The 21,314-nt window shown below is 52.0% G+C and overlaps 1 protein-coding gene across 4 annotated transcripts in view; it reads right to left on the reverse strand.

Annotated features, from left to right (window-relative positions):
* DLG5 (discs large MAGUK scaffold protein 5) overlaps positions 1 to 21,314 on the reverse strand; it is a 129,108-nt gene that overhangs the window by 27,023 nt on the left and 80,771 nt on the right. For 2 of the 4 annotated variants that reach the window (XM_058696805.1, XM_058696803.1), the window contains 11 exons: positions 16,116 to 16,300; positions 14,457 to 14,582; positions 11,722 to 11,854; positions 11,169 to 11,296; positions 10,318 to 10,493; positions 9,852 to 9,955; positions 6,784 to 6,876; positions 3,825 to 4,844; positions 2,935 to 3,058; positions 2,440 to 2,584; positions 424 to 536 (listed from right to left, as the gene is read on the reverse strand). In XM_058696805.1, the coding sequence (XP_058552788.1) occupies positions 424 to 536; positions 2,440 to 2,584; positions 2,935 to 3,058; positions 3,825 to 4,844; positions 6,784 to 6,876; positions 9,852 to 9,955; positions 10,318 to 10,493; positions 11,169 to 11,296; positions 11,722 to 11,854; positions 14,457 to 14,582; positions 16,116 to 16,300 (2,347 nt within the window). The remainder of the gene's footprint in view (positions 1 to 423; positions 537 to 2,439; positions 2,585 to 2,934; positions 3,059 to 3,824; positions 4,845 to 6,783; positions 6,877 to 9,851; positions 9,956 to 10,317; positions 10,494 to 11,168; positions 11,297 to 11,721; positions 11,855 to 14,456; positions 14,583 to 16,115; positions 16,301 to 21,314) is intronic. The other 2 variants (XM_058696804.1, XM_058696806.1) reach the window with 2 other exon arrangements.

The following is a 21,314-nucleotide window of genomic DNA, read 5'->3' on the forward strand; positions in this document are numbered from 1 at the left end:
CCTAGCCCTGGACAAGGACAGTAACCCAAGTGACAGAGGGAACTGCTTGTCTCCACCCCACATGGCTGGAAGCAACACCACCGGAATGCCTATGTGAGGGAACTGCCAGTCTCTCTCTCTGGGTTCCATTTCCCACAAGTGAGCAGTGATACAAACCCCCGGAATCGCTGACAGGCTCAGGGACAGAGAGTAAGGGTCATGGGCGCCATGGGTCACCTGGAACAACCACGTGGCTGCTAGGGAAGGCCTAAGAGACACAGAAGGCTAAGGGAGATGACTCTGAGTGCAATGTGGAGACAACCTCAGCCCCAGGAGCAGAGAAGGGCCCATGCAGGCAGGCCACCGGGAGGCCTGGCCACAAGGATGCAGGCAGAGAGGAAAACAGGCCCCACTAAGGTGAGATGGTTCCAGTGGCACAGTTACCAAGGCGGGCGCTGGAGGGCAGAGAGTTGGACCCATGAGAGGTTCTCATCTCTGAGTAGTCGCTGCCAGTCCTGTGGCTCAGATCCAGGCTCAGGCGTCCCTGATGCTGGACGCTGCAAGAGAAGCAGACAGGTGAGGCATCAGGAGAAGACCAGAACCAGACCCAGCCGCTGGGGAGAAACAAGCAGCGGGCCTGGCCCAACACATCCCTGAGCCCACAGAAGGGAGGCCCAGAAGCCACCTGCCATTAGCTGGGGACAACAGACTGCCATACCCAGAGGCGGCACCCAGTGAGGGTCCTGCCTACAGAGAAGGGCTGTGAAGGTAGAGGAGTGGCATACTCACTTTGGCCCTGGACCAGGACTGGGCTCTACCGGGAAAAAACAGGTTCAGAATCCTGTCTGTGCCCAGAGAAGTGGTGTCTCTCCTCCAGGATGGGTGGGGGAGGCTGGATGGGCACCAAGGACCTTGGAGAGGAACCTATATACCTCACTCAGGACAGCTGCCTAGGACGCTGGAGGGCAGAGAGCCCAGGCATCACCCATATCAGGGGCCTCCAATCAGGCCCAACAATGTCCTTTTCTAGCTATGTAATGAGACCATCTCTCTTCCCAGCTTAAAACCTAAACTAGGAAAAACTCCAAACGTTGCATCATGGCTACAGGCTCTACAGGATCTGTGCCCTATAACCTGTGCTCTTCTCCTGATTCACTGTACCCGTGCCAAGCTCCCCACTCTGTGCCAGCCTACTGCACTGTTCCTAGGTGCCTGGGCTGTGGGTCCTACGGCCCTCTTTCCTGGAGACTCCACCCAGGTCTTATGTAGCTGACCTCATCTCAGCCTCTGGATCCCGGTAGCATCCCCACTTCCCCCACCGCAGAGCCCTCCCGCCCACCCAATTTAACTGTCCACCCTCTTCCAAGTCACAGCCTAGCTGGTCGCTCCGTTTTGCGGTCTTCAGAGCTACTCAACATCACCTGGTATCACTCTGTTCATTTTTCTCTCTGCCTCCCACACGCCAACATAAAGGCCACATGAAAAGAAGCTCACTGGTTTAGTCCTCCACTGTATAGTCTCCTGGAACTAGTACAGTCCATGCCACATAGTAGGTGCAAAATTAAAACCTGTCAAACAACCGAATGAAGGAATGGGTGACCCCGAGCCAGTCCATTCACTTTTTAAGGCTCAGTCTCCTCATCTATACACCAGAGACAACAACAGTCCTTAGCTCGCAAGGTCACTGTGGCAATTACAAGAGACGAGGTTTGTTTGTTTTCTTTTTAATTTTTTTTTTAAAGTTTATTTATTTTTGAGAGATACAGAAACAGAGTGTGAGCAGGGGAAGGGCAGAGAGAGAGGGAGACACAGAATCCGAAGCAGGCTCCAGGCTCTGGGCTGTCAGCACAGAGCCCGACGCGGGGTTCGAACTCATGAACCGTGAGATCATGACCTGAGCCGAAGGTGGACGCCTAACCTACTGAGCCACCCAGGCACCCCAAAAGAGACGAGGTTTAAATGGTCCGGCACAGTGCCTGGCATGTGAGCACTTAAGCACCAGCTGCCATCACTCTCTCTTTAAATGCCTTTTCTTTATTTTACAGAGAGAGAGACAGAAAGACAGAGAGACAGAGAGAGACAGAGAGAGAACCAGCAGGGGAGGGGCAGAGAGAGAGGCGGGGACAGATGATCCAAAGCAGGCTCTGTGCTGACAGCAGAAAGCCCGATGTGGGGCTTGAACCCATGAACCATGAGATTACGACCTGAGCCGAAGGTGAATGCTTAACTGACTAAGCCACGCAGGCACCTTTAAATGTCTTTTCAAGCTTCTTGTTGGTGAATGAAGAGAACACCCTTAAAGTTCACTCCTCCTGGGGTCCCAGCGCTGCTCTAACCAGCCCCTTCTCAGCTTGGCAGGGACGCTTCTCTGCCCATGGGCCACTTTGTGCACCAGTAGCTTTTTGTGCACACGAATTTGGCCGGCTGGCGTGCAGGTAAGTGGGGGGTGACTTTACATACCTGGGGTGCAAACCCTGGGGGCCGACCTCTCTGGGCACAGGCGGAGAGCTGCATGGGCCAACCCTGTGGCTACGCACAGTGTAGATGGGGTTCCTCAGGATGGAGCTCACAGTGGTGCTCGGGGTCATACTCCGGGGAACAGTACCTAGAAATGGACTGGGTAAGAACAATCACCCCAAAGCACCCAGACTGCCCCAGACCTGTGCAAACTATTGGCTTTCTGCATCTGTAAAATGGGAGAACTCACTTTATGGCTTCCTGTTTCCCAGGCTGCTATGAAGAGGTGGTCTGAAAAGCTAAGAAATGTCCCTGATAGAAGATTAAACATCTCAGAGAGGGGAAGTCATTGCTAGATCTTTGGACCTCAGGGCTGAGGACACACAGTAGCACCTTGACATGACTGACTCCGCTCTCCCTGGGAGAGTGCTCATACAGATCTCATACAGGGCCCCGTGAGCCCACCATGGACCCTCCTCCCCAGCCCCAACAACTCACCCACAGACGCCCTGCCAGGGTAGAATGGGGGGTTGTTGTGCCTGCTGGGGTGCCCTGGTGAGTAAGGGGACCATTCCTGAAGCTCTGGGCAGAGCTCTCCACTGGCCGGGACACACTTCTGCTCCTGCAGGGCCAAAGATGAGAGACAGTGGCTGGAAATGGAAATGCACAGGCATCTGCAAGTCTGTCCCCTACGTACTCGCTCTCCCACTTGGACACATGATGGGACAGTTGGGAGAGGTCACTGCTCATTCATGTTGCCTTACACTCCTGGAAGGGAAGAACCTCCTTCAAAACTACTCTGGAAGAAAACCCCAGAGAAAGAATCCATTCTCTCAAGTAAACAAATTATGTGCAGGAGGTGGAATGCACAGGTGTCTCTGGCACAGATGTGACAGCTCCTCAAAACATGCATGCCTGTGCCAGGGTCTTTGTCCGCAGAGAGAGTGGCATGGATCTGTTCTCCAGCTCACAGCAATCGCTCCCATCTGAAAATGACTACAATACCCACACAAACAAGCTGGCCACCGCCTCCTGCTGCCGGCGACAGACTCACAAGTGCTGTCTTGGCTCCCAAGACCCTTCCAGGCAGGGCCATGTCACTTGCTTTTGTTGTGCAGTTCAAAAGCCTCTTGTTGGAAAAGCAAATCAAACACCACACCCAAGAAAGTGTTCCTGTCTTGGCATCATATGGCCACTAACATGCACGCCCCCTACGTTACTTTCCAATCTCCTAAGGAGGGCTCCTTCTCATGGCACCCACCAGGTACCCCATCCTCGAGTAGGTGCTTAGAACGAAGGCAAAGGAGCCAGGGCTGAACATGAAGCTGGGGACACCGGTTCAGGGTCCCTCCCCACGCCTTCACCCCCACCCCAGGATTGAGCTCTACCTCCAGGAACTGAGCAGGAATCACTACTGGAGCCAGCTTGGGCCGAAAGCTGGGAGCTGACTTTGGACGACGGCGCTTCTGCCCCAGCTCATCCATCTTCTGGGAGGTGAGGTCCCCGTCACAGGACTTCTTGGCAGGCAGATAGGAGGAGTCCCCTTCCCCTTCAGGGTAGTAGCTGGAAGCAATGCGGACTCTGGCCTTGCGAGGGGGTGAGGTGTGCGTGAGTTCCCCGGGGTCCACGCCAGGGGGCAGTGCGCTCGGGGGGCTGGCAGACGGGGAGCTGCCGACCAGAGTGGCCTCAGACTCGGAACTGGTTTCCAGTCTGTGCTGGAACTTAATGGAGTCGCTCCTCCTGGGAGGTTTTGGGGGCGTCAGAGGCCCCACCCTCTTAGAGGTCTGGGGAGAGTGAGCAGACCCAGGGCCTGGGAGCAGGTAGTCAATTTTGGGGGGAGTCTGGGGGCGTTTGAAAGTGTTAGGGTCAAAGATAGACTTTCTTTGCTTTGGTTTCTTATAAACAGAGAGCTTCTCGGGCCCTGCCGCGGAGCCGAGCACAGCCTTGGGCCAGGTCCCGCCGCTGCTGGAGCTCTCAGGTTCTGTCTTATCCAGGGGGGCCTCTGCCGCCCCGCAGGGGGCCCCCTCTGTGTCGAAGGGCAGCAGCGGTCGCCGGCTGCGCACATCCACCAGCCCGTAGCCACGCTCCCCGGAGGTGTCTGAGCGGAAGGAGCTGAGGCTGCGCTCGGACGCGCTGGGACAGGCCTGGGGGGAGACGGGAAAGGGTCCCGCAGGGAACGGCTTGTGCAGGAAAGAGCTGCTGCCTCCTGGGGGGCCCGGCTCCCTTCTCTCCTCCAGCCTGTCCGCATAGAAGATGTCCGTCTGTGTGGAGTTATTGTGCTGCAACAGACTCCGTTTATTCTGGGCCTGTACCTCGGTGCCGTGGGCTCGGATGCTCAGCATCTTATCAGAGTCCTTGATGTTCTCGAAGATGTTCTGGCCACTCCACGAGGAGCTCTGAGGGAACACCTGTGTGGGGGTTACAGAGAGTGAGAAATAGCGGAAAGACCGCCGAGCCCGGTGCAGCCACCGAACGCCGTCCCCGCAGGGGCCACACACACCCCAGAGACGGCTAGCGCGAGGCGCATGCGCACGCACACCTCTCCCTGACCGGCGCTCTCTCCTGGCCCGGCCGTGAACCCGCAGGAGAGGGACTTGGAGCGCTATCTGCAGTTTGCCTGCGCAGTGCCCTGCCTGTATTTCTCTTTTAATTGTCAAATGAAAAAGGATTCGTTACTAAAAATCTGTATCATGTAGCACATTCACATGATTTTAAATTATTCAGCAATAAAAAGAAATGAGCTACCAAGGCATGAGAAGACAAGGAGCAAACTCAAATACGTATTACTAAGCAGAAGAAGCCAATCCAAAGAGGCTACATACTGTGTGATTCCAGCAATATGACATCCTGGACAAGGCAAAACTACGGTATAAAGATCAGTGGTTGCAGGGGCTGGGCTGGGGGGGGGCGGCGGGGGGGGGGGTGCGGGGTGCGAAGGAAGGGAGCACTAGGAGGAACACAGAAGATTTTTAGGGCAGTGAAACCATTCTCTATGATACTATGATGTGGATACCCATGTCCAAACCCACAGAATGTACAACACCAAGAGTGACTCCTCATTTCAGCTATGGACTTTAATACTATTACAGAGGCGCCTGGCTGGCTCCGTCGGTGGAGCATGTAACTCTTGATCTCAGGGTCGTAAGTTCCAGCCCCACATTGGGTGTAGAGATTACTAAAAAAAATAAACTTAAAAAGAATACTATTATATTAATATTGGCTCATCGATGGGGCATCTGGGTGGCTCAGTCAGTTAAGCATCCAACTTCGGCTCAGGTCATGATCTCATGGTTCATGAGTTCGAGCCCTGCATTGGGCTCTGTGCTGACAGCTCAGAGCCTGGAGCCTGCTTCAGATTCTGTGTCTCCCTGTCTCTCTGCTCCTCCCCCACTCACTCTGTTTCTCAAAAAATAAATAAACGTTTAAAATATGTATGTCATATATACATCAATTCATCATAATTCATCAATTGCAACAAATGAACCCCATTAATGCAAGATGCTAACAGGGGAAGCAGAAGGGTTGAATAGGAGAACTCTCTGTACTAGCTCAATTTTTCTATAAACCTGAAACTGCTCCAAAAAAGTCTATTAATTTTAAGATAATTTTTAAAAACATCTCTCAGTGAAGTGGATGGGCCCACTTTTCTCAATCTCTATTATAAATCTTTTCAACTATGCAGAAAAGTTGAGAGAAAAGTACAACAAATGTCCATAAACCCACCATTTAGATTCAACAGTATTTTACCAAACTGTATCTATCCATACTGCAGAACATTTGAAAGTGACAAATATTATGACATCCCACGCCTAACAACCTTAGCATGTCCCCTAAATAAGGCCATTTGCCTCTATAAACCCCAATACCATCACTGTACCCCGGAAAATCAAGTTCCTAAGATCATCTAATTATTTAGTCCAGATTTGAATGTCCCCCACTGTCCTCAAAATGTCCTTCATAGCTGTCTTGTTTTATTTTTGTTTAAAAAAATTTTTTTTAAGTTTATTTTGAGAGAGAGAACAGAGAAGAGACACAGAGAGAGGGAGAGAGAGAATCCCAGGCAGGCTCTGCGCTGCAGCACAGAGCTCCATGAGGGACTCGAACCCACGAACCGTGAGATCATGACCTGAGCTGAAACCAAGAGTTGGATGCCTGACTCAGCCACCCAGTTGCCCCATTTTTGTTTTGAGACCAGGATCAGGGTTCATGCACATCCTGCACTCTGTAAATCAATACCCTTTATACAAGGATCCCAGGGATGCAGAGTAGCAGCTCGGGTGTATGGAGCTGAGGTTTTGCCTGTCCCGCAGCCGATGAGAGCAGCTGGTGTGGGGCAGGGGCCCTTACCTTCAGGAGGGAGAGGGTCAGGGAGTCCTGGCAGCTACGTAGCAGAGATTCACACTCATTCAGAGACTTGTTGTCCAGGGCAATGCCATTGATCTAGGGCCAAACATAGAGCTTTGTCAGGCCCACCCCCAGCTCAGGGTCTCTGCCTGCCCATTCTGGACAGTGGGCCTGATTCTATATAAGTGGTGCCCAAGTCTGGAGTCAGCAAAGGAGAGACAGGCCCTCCCTGATGAAGGCCTGAGGAATCTAGTTTAGCGGCTTCCGAGGCAAAGAAAAGACGCAGCCTTACAATCACTTTCAGGGCATTGCTCTCGGGGCAAGCACTCTCTTGCTTGTCTGACTGGGACCAGAACACCAAGCATCCTGGGGGATCAACCAGGCTCCACTGCTGCCTGCTGTGTGACAAAGGACCACGGCTCAGAACTCCTTCACGTACAGAATGGAAGATGAACATGCCTGCCCCCTGGGGCGGGAGGAGACCAAAGAGGAGATAATGGTGTGAAAGGCCTTTGTGAACTGTTCACAAAGATTCTCTTCTCACAATCCCTTAGGCCTGAACCTCTGTCCCCATTTCTCTCAGATGTGTCCCAATCTTTAAAACACACGTATGTGCAAGCGTGAACGGTTAGACTGGGGTGCCACCATAACATGCGATACTGCTCAGCACCAACAGGGACACACTCACGGGGCCCCCAGCCACCTGATGGATCTCATGGCACCATGCTGGGTGGAACAGCCTATTTCAAAGGCCACATACTGACTTATATAATGTCCTCAAGATGACAGAATTATACAGATGGAGAGCAAATTAACTGCCAGGTGTTATGTATGGGGGGTGTGGAGAGCAGGGTTGTGGATGTTCCTATAAAGGGGTAACAGGAGGGAAATCTTTGTTCCGGTGGAACAGCTCTGTAGCTCAAATTTTTGCCACTTAAATCATGATAATAAAATGACATGGAAATAAACACACACGGTTCCAATATCAATCACCTGCTTTTGATATTATATAGTCGTCCAAAACATAACCATTAGGGAAAACTGCATGAAGCATACATAGGACCCGCCTGTACTACCTTCACCACTTTATTTAGCTTTTAATACTATTTATTTAATATTGTAACTGAAGTATTTCTGTAATCATTTCAAAATCAAAAGTTAAAAAAAACAGGCAGAGTGATTATTTTGGAGTGGTAGATTAATTTGGCTGGGTTTTTTCTTCATAATTTTCCACATCTTATCATTTTTCACAATGGCCATCTTGCTTTTAAATTCTGGCATCCCCCAAAATCTGAAAAACACTGGCAAAGATGCAAAGCAATGCACTCCCCCACGCACTGCAGGTGGGATCAAAAAGGCCACGATCTCCTTGATCACATGGGAAAAGATCATGTCAAATGCTAACTGCTTATGCCCACTGATCCGGCAATCCCCCACCCAGGAATTCACCCCGTGGGCCCCCATGGAGGGATGGAGCAACAGCCTTGCTGCACTGCAAAGGTGTCCTGTCTGCTGATTAATGGCTTGAGCAGCTGCCCCTAAGGAATATGCAGTTACTGAAATGACCTAGGCAGATCTAAAGATGTAAATGCAGAAGACTCTCCAGGGCACGCTGTGGGAAACAAAAAATGAGGTTAGCAAGTGAGAATATTATGATCACACCTGGGAAGAGGGAACGGAAGGGTTAGGGTTAGGGAAGGGAAGGGAAAAAGGAAAGGGAAGGGAAGGGAAGGGAAAAAGGAAAGGGATGGGAAGGGAAGGGAAAAAGGAAAGGGAAGGGAAGGGAAGGGAAGGAAAAGAGGAAAAGAAAACAAAAGAGAAAACAAAAGAAAAAAGAGAGATATATATGTTTTGAATATTTCTGGAAGAAAACAGAATAATGGGAACTGGTAGATGAGGAGTCTAGAACCAGAGAAAAAGGTTACCATCGTGTGCATCTTTTATACAGCTGGGATTGTGTGTGTGTGTGTGTGTGTGTGTGTGTGTGTGTGTGTGTGTCTTCGATCTTAATGAGTTAGTCAGAAATACTAAATTAGACTTCGTAATCTTACAGCATTTTGGGATTTAATCACCAGGGATGCCACTGGGTGTCCCCCAAAGGTCTGTGCACACAGGTAAAGTTCATGGCAGGGTGGTTTGCAATGGCAGAAACTCAAAACAATGTATCTGTCCACAACGGGGGCATGCTTTAAACTACCGCACAACTGAATACCATGAGGTAGATAAAAGTAATGAAGATCAATTTGGTATCCATGAAATGGAATCGCAAAATGATTTGCTTAGAAAGCAAACAAAAACCTGGGGTGCCTGGGTGGCTCAGTTGGTTAAACATCTGACTTCAGCCCAGGTCATGATCTCACAGCTCATGAGTTCAAGCCCCATGTCAGGCTCTGTGCCGACAGCACGGAACCTAGAGCCTGCTTCAGATTCTGTGTCTCCCTCTCTCTGCCCGTCCCCAACCAGTGCTGTTTCTCAGTCTCTCAAAAATAAATAAACGTTAAAAATTAAAAAAACAAAAAGCAAACAAACACCAGAAATCTTTATCTGTGTATATAGATCTGTAAGAGACATACGGTCTGCTGGGAGCACATCTTGCAAGTGGGGGCAAAGAATATCTCCAGGAGCAGGATTAAAAGGAAAAGAGGGGACTATCACTTTCTACATTTCTGTATTGCTTAACTACTTTATGGCACATGTCTTACTTTGGTGATAAAAAAAAGTAATGGACATAATGTTTAATAAGATTTTTTTAAAAATCACATGCAGATGCTATCTTCTTTAAACTGACCTAAATACAGATTCATGTGCAGAATAAAGGCTACAGAAAAATACATTTAAAATGTTCATAAAGGTTATCTATAGGTGGTAGCAATTAGGATTCTCATTTTCTTCCTAAAGTTTCTATTTCCTGATTTTCTACTATCAATGGAAACACACTATGAGAAAAAAAAAAGTTTGTTCCCATTTAACAAACAAGGTTAACATAAAATCTCTGTTCGTTACTTCCTGTTCAATCTCTCAAATCGCATCTACTTTCCACGTGGGGCAGACAGCCCGGCCCTGAGGCTTACCGCCACAATCCTGTCTCCCACGGCGAGGGACCCCTCTTTGGCGGCCGGGCTTCCAGGCATCACGGCAGCAGCATATACGCCATTCTCCAGACAGATGCCGCTGTCTGTGAACCACAGGGCAGACATGGGCAATATCCAGTTAACCCCCACGCCGGTCACAGGGCCCTCTGGTCCTCCCACCTTGTCTTCAGGAGGCAACATTCCCTTCAGAAGGGAACATTCGCAGACTGCGACCTGCCCGTCCCAACACCCGGGCCAGGTCAGACCACCCGGAGGCTCAGTGACGTCTGGTCTGGTGAATCAAACACCCAGAGACCGGCAAGACCCAGGACCCGGGTGGCCCCCAGCCAGGGATGCACACGCACTGCATTTAACGGCATCAGTAACTCAGAAACATCCCCTCTGCACAAAAAAGGGGTCTGCCCCGCCATCTGAGGTGCTCTGTGCACTTTGGCAGGCCCACTACCTTTCTGTCCATTCAGGTTGATGTGCAGTGGTGTGACCACCTTCCCGCCCAGGGACTTCCTCCGCCGCACGACCATGTTAATGGCCCCCTCCCCGTTGAGGAGGGCCTTGATGGCCTGCTTCTTGTCCTTGTTGATGAGGTCCACATCGTTGATTCTCAGCAGCCAGTCATTGACCCTGAGGAGGGGCACAGCCAGGTCAAACCCTGAGCCAGGGCATTACCTGCTCAGGCCTTGGGACCAGTGGGCAGGCCCCACCGCTCTAGTCTGAGGAGATGAGTGCCAGAAAGCGGTTGCCCTGCACACACATTCAGAAAGATCTCCTCTTCAGCAGGCTCAAATGGCTACACTCACAGATGCTGGGGCCAGGCTGCTTGGGTGCCAATCCTGGCCCTACCACTTACTAGCTGTGTGACCTAGCGCCTCCACACCTCGGTGTCCTCATCTGTAAAATGGGGACAATAGCAGAGTACAGACCTACCTCACTGGGTTTCAAAAATTAATGAATTGATTATACAAGGGGCCTAAACCAGCACTTAGCAAACGGTAGTTTATTCTCGTTGCTATTTCATGGCATGGGCATGCAACGCACATCCTAAACTCTCACCCATACTGCCTGAGCCTTTTCCTACCTAGAAAAGTGAAGGGCAGCACCTGGGGCCTGTGGAAAGGTCAGACGCAAAGGCCCCCATGAGTCACAGAGTCTCCTTTAAGGGTAATGTTAGCAGTTGAGCCTTCGAGTCCCGCAGACCCTGGGGTGCACTCACTTAACAGCCACCTGACACCCTGGGTCCCTTGCATTGGGTCAGAGGGCCCCCCTTCCCTCCAGAGCCTGGGCCTCCTCCACTCTTACCGTAAGCGGCCATCAGCAATGCTTCCTTTGTCCACTTTAGTGACAAATATCCCACAGTCCCCCGGCAAACAAGGCTCATTCACACCTTCTGCCATATCGAACCCAAGTGCCTTCAAGTCAATATCCTCCTGTCAAAAGAGCAGTAGCCGCACACTTTATAAAGCAGTGATTAGAAACATTTCACTCTGAAACCTCAAGCCACTTGCTTCTCTGTGAGGACTGCTCCTTCACCATGTCTGATGGGGCACTCAGACCACAGGATGAAGCCCAGAACAGCTGCCATGTGCCCCTTCCAGCTACTGCACACACCCGTCCCTACAGAAGAGCCCTGCTCTGCCCTCTGCCCTCCATGCACTGTCTCCAGCCGCGGCTGGAGGGGCCACGGACACCAACCTGTCACAACCCAGCTGGGACAAGGGCAGGGCAAGGATGCACGCACCCTGGCAAGAAAAGCCAAAGCCCCAAACTGACGCCGAGAAATGGGGGACCCCACAAGGGGGGCATCCTCTCCCAACCCCCGTTCAAAGGGAGTAAAGACATCAGGGCAGCTCACCGTCTCCCTTTCGAACTCCACAATTTCCGTTTCCCACTCCATGGAATCTGTGTCGATGGCCGAGTCGTGGGAGCTGTGTGCCATCAGCTGCCGGAACCGAGCCTCTTTCTCCAGCTGGGATTCCATCTGCTCCCTAGGAACAGAGAGAGCTATGACGATGGTCCCCAGGGAGGCAACACATCCCACCCAAGTCACAGCTCAGAAGGCAGGAAGGGCACCGTGAGAGCCAAAGGAGGTTCCTCTCCCTCTCACACTCCATGCCAGCTTCCCAACAAATCTGGAGCCGCACGCCAAGGCTTCTTAGCTATCAAGGCATTTTCATAGAGGTTCATTCAAAAAACAGTCAAAGTCTTCCCAAACTTAACCCAGGGTTTAATGCAATTCCTTGAGAAATGCCAGCAACACTTTTTTGTGGATACAGACAAGATTATTCTAAAACACACAGGGAGAGAAAGGTAAGGAATCAGAATAGCTGAAACAATTCTGAAAATGAAACATTAAGTGGGAGGAATCAACTCTACTCAATTTTAAGACTTTTTTTATAGCTACAGTAATTGAGACATTGCAGAATTGCAGGAAGACAGACACAGAGATCACTGGGACAGAATGAAGAATCGAGAGACACCCCCACAAAGTATGAGAGGTACTAAAGTACTTCAGCAGAAGAAAGACAGCGTTTGACCAGTGATGCTGGAGCGCCTGCACACCCATGGCAAAAAAAACTGAGCCCCAATCTACATGTCACATCTTACAGAAAAAGTAACTCAAAACGTATCACACATTGAAATGTATAAAATAAAGCTGTAACACGTTTAAAAGGAAAATACAAGAGAAAATCTTTGAGATGAAGCGTTAAGGGTCCTTAGACATCATACACTCAATTAAAAATTAAAAATTGGGGCACCTGAGTGGCTTAGTCAGTTAAGCATCCAACCCTTGATTTCGACTCAGGTCATGATGTCACAGTTCATGAGATTGAGCCCCGAGTCTGGCTCAGCACTGACAGCGTGGAGCCTGCTTGGCATTTTCTCTTCCCCTCTCTCTCTGCCCCTTTCCTACTCTCTCTCTCTCTCAAAATAAATAAAAACATAACAACAAAATTAAAAAATTAGAAATTAAAAATCAGTAAGTTGGATTTGACCAATATACAAACACTTAAGCTCTAAGAAAGACCCAGTTACGAGATGAAAAAAGACTCAGAAACTTTGTACTATCCCCCAGGAACTTGCACCTGAAACCCCTTGTCCTAGAACCCATACCCAGCCTTTACAGTTCATCGGTACTGCCTACTGGGCTCTGGGGCATACTCATGACCTCCTTCTGGTTCCTTCTCAAATGGACAGGCTTGCAGGTCCACATCTCTGTCTGGGCTGTGCTCTCACTGGCCGGCTCCAGAATGCCACCCAGCCTCAAGGCAGAGCCCCAAAGCCTCCTTCCCTGGACACGACCCCCACTAGCCCTGTGCAGCCTGAAGCTCTGTGTTTAATGCTCACTGCACCTGCTCATCTCTCATCCGCCGGGGCATGTCTGCTGCCTCTGCAGACTGGGGGGTCCCTGAGCAGCAGCACCAGTTAGAAAGCTTAACAAAGAGGAGGTGCAAATTCAAACGTGCAGAACAACAAGTGGAATTTGACTTCCTTAGAAGCTCCAGGCAATTCCAGCTCAATTAAAATGCAAAACTTTCTCCTGAGCTCAAGCCCCCAGGGGCCAGGCTTTACCTTAATTTGATTCCATCAGTTGCTAGACCCAAGGTGGGTCTCTGGAGAGAGTGCTTCACTTTGCCTCTTAGCCCCTGAGATTTTCTTTAGAGTACTCAAGCCCAAGAGGTTCTGGGTTTTCATCTAATAACTAAAGCTGGTTGGCTCATGTTAGAGGTTACTGAATGGGGAGGGAGGGAAAGCTGTCACTCCGTGTGAAAGGCGTTGCTCGAGCAAGCGAGGCTTGCACACTCACACTCACGCTCCTCACCACCCTATACCACTCTATCAGCTGAGCAAGTTTCTCAGAACAGACAGCCACTGCTTCTCAGGACAGCCTTGTTCTACCCTACAGTGACAGCTCCTGGGTTCTGCCAATCTCTCCTTTTAACTTTGATCTTTGTATTTTCAGTCCATTGCTCAGGGTCACCATGTCCTGAATCACAACCCTGGGTGCAGTGCTATAACCGAGGGGAGGCTGCCTGACACCCCAGTCTCTCTCACATGGGCATTCGCACGACACAGGCAGAACGGACTACTGAATGGTGGTCTGTCTCTCCTGTGTGCTGTGAGCCCCACAGACAGAGACCTGGTCCTCTGTTCAGCTCCCCCAGGGCCTCCCCCAGGGCCTCCCACAGGCCTGGCCCATACACAGCAGGCGCTTGGTAAATCCTAGAGGTGGTGAATGAATGAGGTAGAAAGGGAACAAATGAATGAATGAATGAATGAATGAATGGAGAGTACATGCATGCCTGTCCCCAAATGCACTGCCTCTGAATAGAGACTTTCCTTCCTATGTACCTTTGCACACGGTGCCTGCCCGTCTCCATATGCTCACAAAAGGGCTGCCATCTTCTGTGATGGCCTAAGAATGTCTAATTACCTCTCCGCATGGAGGTGGCATTCAGACCCATTCTACAGGCCGACAGAGTAAGCCTGTGAAGGGACAGACAACCCTGCCCTGCCCACAGAGGGGCCCCTACACCCCCAGGCAGGCGCCCACCCTGTCCCCCCACGCAGGCACCTGCCCCAACATACTTGAGCTCCTTGAGCTCCCGGCTGACGTCATTCTTCTGTTTGCGAGTGTCATCCAGGCTGCGCAGGGCCTCGGCCAGCTCGCTCACTGCTCGGTCCCGCTCCCGCCTTAGGTTGTCACAGAGCGTCCTGGCAGAGAGGGCAGAGGCCAAGGTCACCGTGAGGGTAAGGGGGCAGAGGATTCACGGCCTATCCCCCAGACACCCCAGGTGCCTGCCTTGCCTCCAAATGCACAGGAGTGCTGGAAAATCTGGAGGGGAGACCACCCAGGCCAACCCCATCCAGGGACAGAGAAGACGCTGAGGACCAGGAAGGAGACACCTCCGCAGTTATTGGGCAACGGGTTCTGAACATCCAGTGCTCTTCTCACTGCTTTGCCCTCAACATAGCCGCAGCCCACCAGGCAGGCCCTGCTATCCCATCACCTACCACATGCCTCATAACTACCCCCATGCAGGCCTTTCTAGAGCTGCCTCCCACCCTGCAACTAGACTGAGCCCCCCACTCGGACAGCAATAATGTCTCCATCGTCTCTGCAGCCCTGTGCAGTCTCTGTGCAGGTGAGTGCAAAGTGCAGGCCTGACAATTCCCCACCAAAGGATGCGTGGCTCCTGGGGCCCCAGCACCACCTCAGCCATTCAGAGAAGGTAGGGATAGGTGACCTGGCAGCCAGGGAACGTGTGCTCTGGGTCACCTCCAGAACTGCATCCTGTCATAGGATGGCACCTAAGGGCTGGTCCCCACCTCTCCATGGCCCCCAATCCCTCCAACCGTGAACCCTCATCTCCTGAGCAGCCCGGGTAGATGTCAGTCTCTAACCACAGGGATCGTTCACAAACTCTCAATGACCAAATCACCACCAGCACCACCACAGCCCCTCGTGGCTCTACCCCCGCCAAGAATTAAGGCTACGCTCCTGGGCTTCCCTTTCGAGGCCCTTACAGCCTGTCCTCAGGAACCCCATCAGCCACCTCTCCTGGGACTCCCCCAAGTCCACAAGCATGTCCCTGCCCTGAGCAAACCACACATCTTTGTTCATGTTTCCTCAGGTTGTAACACCCATCCCCCTCCTCCACCTGGAAAACCTCCACTTGAGCTTAAGTTCAAGCTCATGCTTTCTGGGGAGACTCCACACCTGTTCCCCCAGTGCCCTGCAAGCCCCCATCACAGTTCTAACTGTGACCCTGGAATTCACCATTCTAACTGTGACCCTCCCTTGCTGCCCTGTCCGACAAAGCTGCCGTGGCCCCCACAGCGCTGGCCCCTCCAGGGCACCACACCTGTCCAGGAGTCCCAGGGTGTCCTTGTATGAGGGACCCACCATCCTGGCACACAGCAGGTGCCCAAAGAATACCAACTGAAAGAGTGCATTTTTGATATGTCCATTTCATCAGAAGTCCCCTAAGAGAAAACCCTGTCTTTGTGCCACCTCATGGCAGAGGGAGGGTCTCACCCAGTCTCTACGCACATGCAGACAGCTAGGTTGCAGCAGACACTTCTAACGCTATGAAGCAAGGCTGGGGCACCACCTCAGGTGAGAAGGGAGGAACGACGGTCACTCCCACCTTACCTGGACATATGGCAAGTGACTCCGACCATCCCCAGAGACCCAGAGCATGGTGGAGAGATGAGAGCCCACACCAGCCCAGGGGCTCCCCGTACCGGATGCTGTCCCGTTCTGCCACGATCTTATCCCGCTCCTGGAAGGCCCAGTCCCGCCGGCACTTGGCCACGTCCGCCTCCTGGAGGGCTTCCTTCAGTTCCTGGCACAGAGCCTTGCACTGCTTTCGAAGGATTTCAGCCTCCTTGTTGGCTCTCCCAGCATCCATTGTCACCGTGTCTTTCATCTGGTGGGGTCAAGGGGCAAGCAGACAGGGTAGTTAGTGAGCCTTCGGGTGAGAAGCACCCTCCAGCCGGTGCAGGGGCTGGGCTGAACCCTCAGGAGCTGGATGGGGTAAACATGGGATCCTAGCCTGAGCCCATCCCAACACACCCCTGCCATGCACCTGCACCCCCGGTGACTCCATGTCCCACAGCCATACTCAAGACGCCTAGTGACATTAGGTAGGGTCCAGTCCAAACTCTCCCAGCCCCACAGAGCAGAGCCTGGACCAGAACCCCAGCCCCTGTGCCGTGTGGCCGAGGTCTCAGTGGCGCAGGTGGAATGCCTCCCCTGGAGTGCTTGCTCCAGGCTCCTCCTCCCTGCCACTCGCAAGGCTCACATCGCGTATCGTGTGTCTCTCAAGAGCTCTCCTGTCAAAACATAATGACACAAGGACTGACTGCAGTGAAGGGTGTAGACGTCGATCATGATAATTCCCAACCCTCTGTGTCTGCAAGACTGGTTTTTATGCTCTGGCACACGGAGTTATTTTTAAATCTGAACATACACCAGCATCTTTGCTGGTGAAATCCTGCGTCTCTCAGTTTGTTTAAAAAGCCAAAATCTGAGGGGGACCTGGGTGGCTCAGTCGCTTAAGCGTCCGACTTCGGCTCAGGTCATGATCTCGCGGTTTGTGAGTTCAAGCCCCGGGTCAGGCTCTGGGCTGATGGCTCAGAGCCTGGAGCCTGTTTCAGATTCTGTGTCTTCCTCTCTCTCTGACCCTCCCCGTTCATGCTCTGTCTCTCTCTGTCTCAAAAATAAATAAACGTTAAAAAAAAAAAAAAAAAAAAAAGCCAAAATCTGAAACATTTGCATCTTGACACCTCCTCAAAGCATTACATGCTCTGCTACAGTTTCAAGTCAAACACCTGGAAGCTCTCGTGTAGAAAGCTCCCTCTGCGTCTCTCTAACCCTTAGAAAACACGGGGAAAACGACAAAGGACACAGTGAGCATAAGGGCTTTCAGAAGCAAAGTACAAACAGGACACAAGAGGCAGGCACTGATGTCTATGCCAGGAATCCCCCCCTCTTTGCAGAAAGAATAAAGATGACAAACACAGCAAGAAGGCCTCTGCGGACTCCACGGCTCACCCTCCGCAGAGGAGCCGGACGCGCAGCCCCTGATACACACATTCAAAAAGATCCCAAAGGTTCAGACGACAGACGAGGATGAGGAAAGAAAGGAAAGTACACGGAGTCATCTCACAATCACCCCTCCTCTCTCGAGTACAGACCCAGGAGAAGCTGGAAAAAAGTCTGCACAGAAAGTACACCTTAACCCAGAGTGACACAGTGGTTGGTATGCTCGTGCTCAGACCTCACATTTCCCAACATCAGTTCAAAGCATTTCGGTTTTGATTTTCCCCACTTTATGCAGTGTTGGGAGTCTGTCTAGTTTGCCATTTTTTTGAAAACTGATTACTGCTATTAAAGATGTCAAGAATTTATTATAAACAGTAGGTTTAAGGATAACACTTAAATTAACACTTTACTCGGTGTTTTATATGTTAGTAGTTTGATATAAGAAACGTGTTTCCATATGGTGTCACTGAAAGGTCTTTGCACTCTGGCCTGAGGTGACACACTGGAGGCCAGTCCCGGGTGTTAGGCAGCTCCCGCCCTCTCCCCCAATTGTTCATGTCCAAAATGAATTCGCTCCCCAAACACCATGTCCATGTAAGAAACACAAGAAGCACAAGACTTGGTTTTACGGAGAGGGGAGAAGAACAAGGAGTATTTTAAAAGCGCAAGAGCTGGGAGCTGAGGTCCCTTCATCCGGTCCCCGGATAATTCGGATGAGGGTGCTCAGGGCCCAGGAAGTGACTGGTCCCGGGTCCCACCCATCAGCCAGGAGCTGAACTCCATCCCAGGTCTCCCATGGCCACTCCAGGGCTTCCTGCTCTGCACCGTGCTGTGCCTGCCAGGGCCAGGTCTTACTCTGCCACAGCACCCCCAACACGTACCTCCTTCTGTCCGCCCTGGGGAACGTGGGGCCACAGGCTCGGGAAGAGAGGGACTGGCTTTCACGAGACACTCACTGGGGCCAAGCACGAAGCCAACAAGAAAGACCCAGCAGAGGCTCACCAGGGTCCAGGGAGAGGGCAATGTTCCCCGAGCGGGCAGCCCACCCTGAGCACACTGGTCTCTTCTATTTGGGCAACATGTGACAGCCTCTAAGTTCCTGGAACGCCCTCGCGCTCCCCTGCTTGTCCTCCCTGTCCAACAGTACTTCCTCCCCCCCCCCCCCCATCACACGCGGCTCTCACTCTGCCCCCCACACCGAGCTCAGCGCCACAATACTGCAAGTCAGAGGTACAGCAGGAAGGCAGGGACACGGGAAGCCACTGCCAGCCTGAGTGACCAAGCTGGCCTTTCTATGGGACAGGAGCTCTGCCAGAGAGGCTGGTCTTGGGACATAACTTGTCATCTAGAAGAACCTCTGTGATAGGCAGCAGTGCCCCACAGCTTCCCAGTAGCAGGGACCAGCTGCCCCAGGCAGTTCCTTCCCATCCTGAGGGCAGCGAGCCTTCACGGCACCTGGTCAGCCAGCGGCCAGAGGCTGGGGCAGCAGCCCTAGACAGGGAGGCCCTTGTGGACACGGCCATTCAGGGAGGGGGAAGCTGCAGAGAGGGCAGCATCCAGAGCCAGGCAAAGACCGTAACAGGCCCCCCAAAGCCCTCTTTTCACCACAAAATGCACTCCAGAGAAGAGGGTAGAACGGCAGGGGTGGAGTGAGGTGAGCGAGGAAAGAGGGTCAGTGAAGAGGGAGGAACAAAGAGAAAGGAACAGTGTAGAGAACACACAGTCTGTCAGAAAGAAAAGGAACCCCCTCCTCAGCTGAGCACAATGAAGACAGTTCCGAGACTAGGGAGGCAGCCTGGCTAGAAGGCCAACCTCGGCTGACCCTGCCAGGAGGCGGCTGCTGGACAGAGACGGGGTCAATCCCAAGGGGACTCATCAGACCATGGGGGAGATAAGACCCTCCCAACGGCACCTCAAGGCCAGGACCGCCAAGGCCACAGACCCGGCCTCCTCTGGCCAGGTGGGGAGTGGTCTTGTCTGAGAAGCCAGACAAACTGGAGAAGGAGCGGAGCGTTTCAGCTCTGGGAACTGCCGGGGCGGGAGCAGAGCTTCTCCTGTCCGGCCCGCTGACTCGGAACAGTGCCTAGAAAAGATTCCTGCCTCAGCTGACAGGCAGACTTGGCATCCAGCCAATGCCCCCTGCGAAGGCCCAGAAACTGGGCTCCAGGCCGAAGGGCACGCTGAGTGCTGGGAGCAAGGGGGGGACGGCAGACTGCCACCAGCTGCTGGCACCACGGGAAACTGGGAGCTCTATCACACCCCTACAAGAGCACCATTAACCTCCAGAACCTTGAAAACCCCTCGAGGGGGCTGCTGTCCTACCACCTTCCACGCCTTTTACACATTCTCCTGGACCTTTTCGTTCAGTGACTGACTAGTCACTTCCAAAGTTTCCTTCTTCATCATTTTGTCTTCCTTCTTTAATATCCACATTTCCCCCAACAGTTAAGCTCTCAGATACCAGAATGAAAAAGCGAAGGGATGGTTTCTCTGGCACAATGCCCAAGTCCTAATATGTTATCTGTGCTTATTAAAAATTCCTTCATCATGGTCTTGTAAAAATTTCATCAAAGTAGATATTCCTTTTCATGAGGCTTTCGTCCTCACGGCCTGGAGAAGTCTCACCACCCACCCCTGGCCCCCCTTATACTAAATCGCTCCCATCTGGCCCACTTTTGCCTACAGAAACAACTTCATAGTGCTCACCCTAGTCCCAAGAGGCAGTAAGATCCAGACAGGCATAATAATCATCTTAACAATAAAGTAAACACTCAAATCATTCCTACTTTACGGGGCACCATTCTAAGTGTGTTTTCCACATGCATCCATTGGACTGTCACAGCTACCCTGTGAGGCACTGCTATTATCTCTATTTTGTAGATGAGGAAACTAAGGCCCAGAGAGGTAGGAGGTCCCATGACTGAGGAGCGCCCCTCTCCAAGCACAGGGCGCTGTCCCTTGCATTCCCACAGCCCCTCGCGCCGCCTGGGCATAAGGAGGCATCACTGTCTGCAGAGACCCTCACAGGCCTTGGCCCACCCCTCAGGCATCAGCCCTGCCTCATGCTCAGTCTGGAGGGAGCTGGGTACACTAATCTAATGCATGCTGCCCCTGCCTACTTGCCCGACGTTTAACACCTTGCTTTTCTCTTCTCACAGACCAGTCTTAAAGACTGCATTCTAACAGAGCTGCAGAGCAAGTAGAATGCAGAGGCAGGAATGGAGAACTATTTCAATGGGATAAAAGTCTGCTGTGATCAATTTCAGCAGCTCTAAGCAAATCAACCAACAGGATGGGAAGGGAATCTCAAATAGGACGAGTCCACCAGTCCACACAAGCCCCAGAAGCGCACACCTGAACCTGAGGGAAAAATGTGTTAGCAACAAGGCCAAGGTGGCTCAGGTAGGAAGGATGTAGAGACTCCTTGCTTATCACTCAGGAGTCACGCTTTCTGGCTCAGTTCTGACGCTACTCAACCCCTAGCCGCTGAACCTGGAGGCCATGGGCCCCAGGGAGCAAGGCTTTAGAAGGGCCTTGTGCTCAACCTACTATCACATCTTCCCAGCTGGAGTCCAGATGATCCCTTTAAAGAGCAGACTCCAGGGCGCCTGGGTGGCTCAGTCAGTTAAGCGGCTGACTTCGGCTCAGGTCATGATCTCACGGTCCGTGAGTTCGAGCCCCGCGTCGGGCTCTGTGCTGACAGCTCAGAGCCTGAAGCCTGTTTCAGATTCTGTGTCTCCCTCTCTCTGACCCTCCCCCGTTCATGCTCTGTCTCTCTCTGTCTCAAAAATAAATAAACATTAAAGAGCAGACTCCTCAGATGTAGAGGGGAAAAAAATCCTTGAGGGTGCTCTCCTGAATTCACAAGGCCAAAGGTATGGATGGCTTTGAGCCCT

The sequence above is a fragment of the Neofelis nebulosa genome, chromosome 13 (genome assembly GCF_028018385.1).
Source record: "Neofelis nebulosa isolate mNeoNeb1 chromosome 13, mNeoNeb1.pri, whole genome shotgun sequence".
Lineage (NCBI taxonomy): Eukaryota > Metazoa > Chordata > Mammalia > Carnivora > Felidae > Neofelis > Neofelis nebulosa.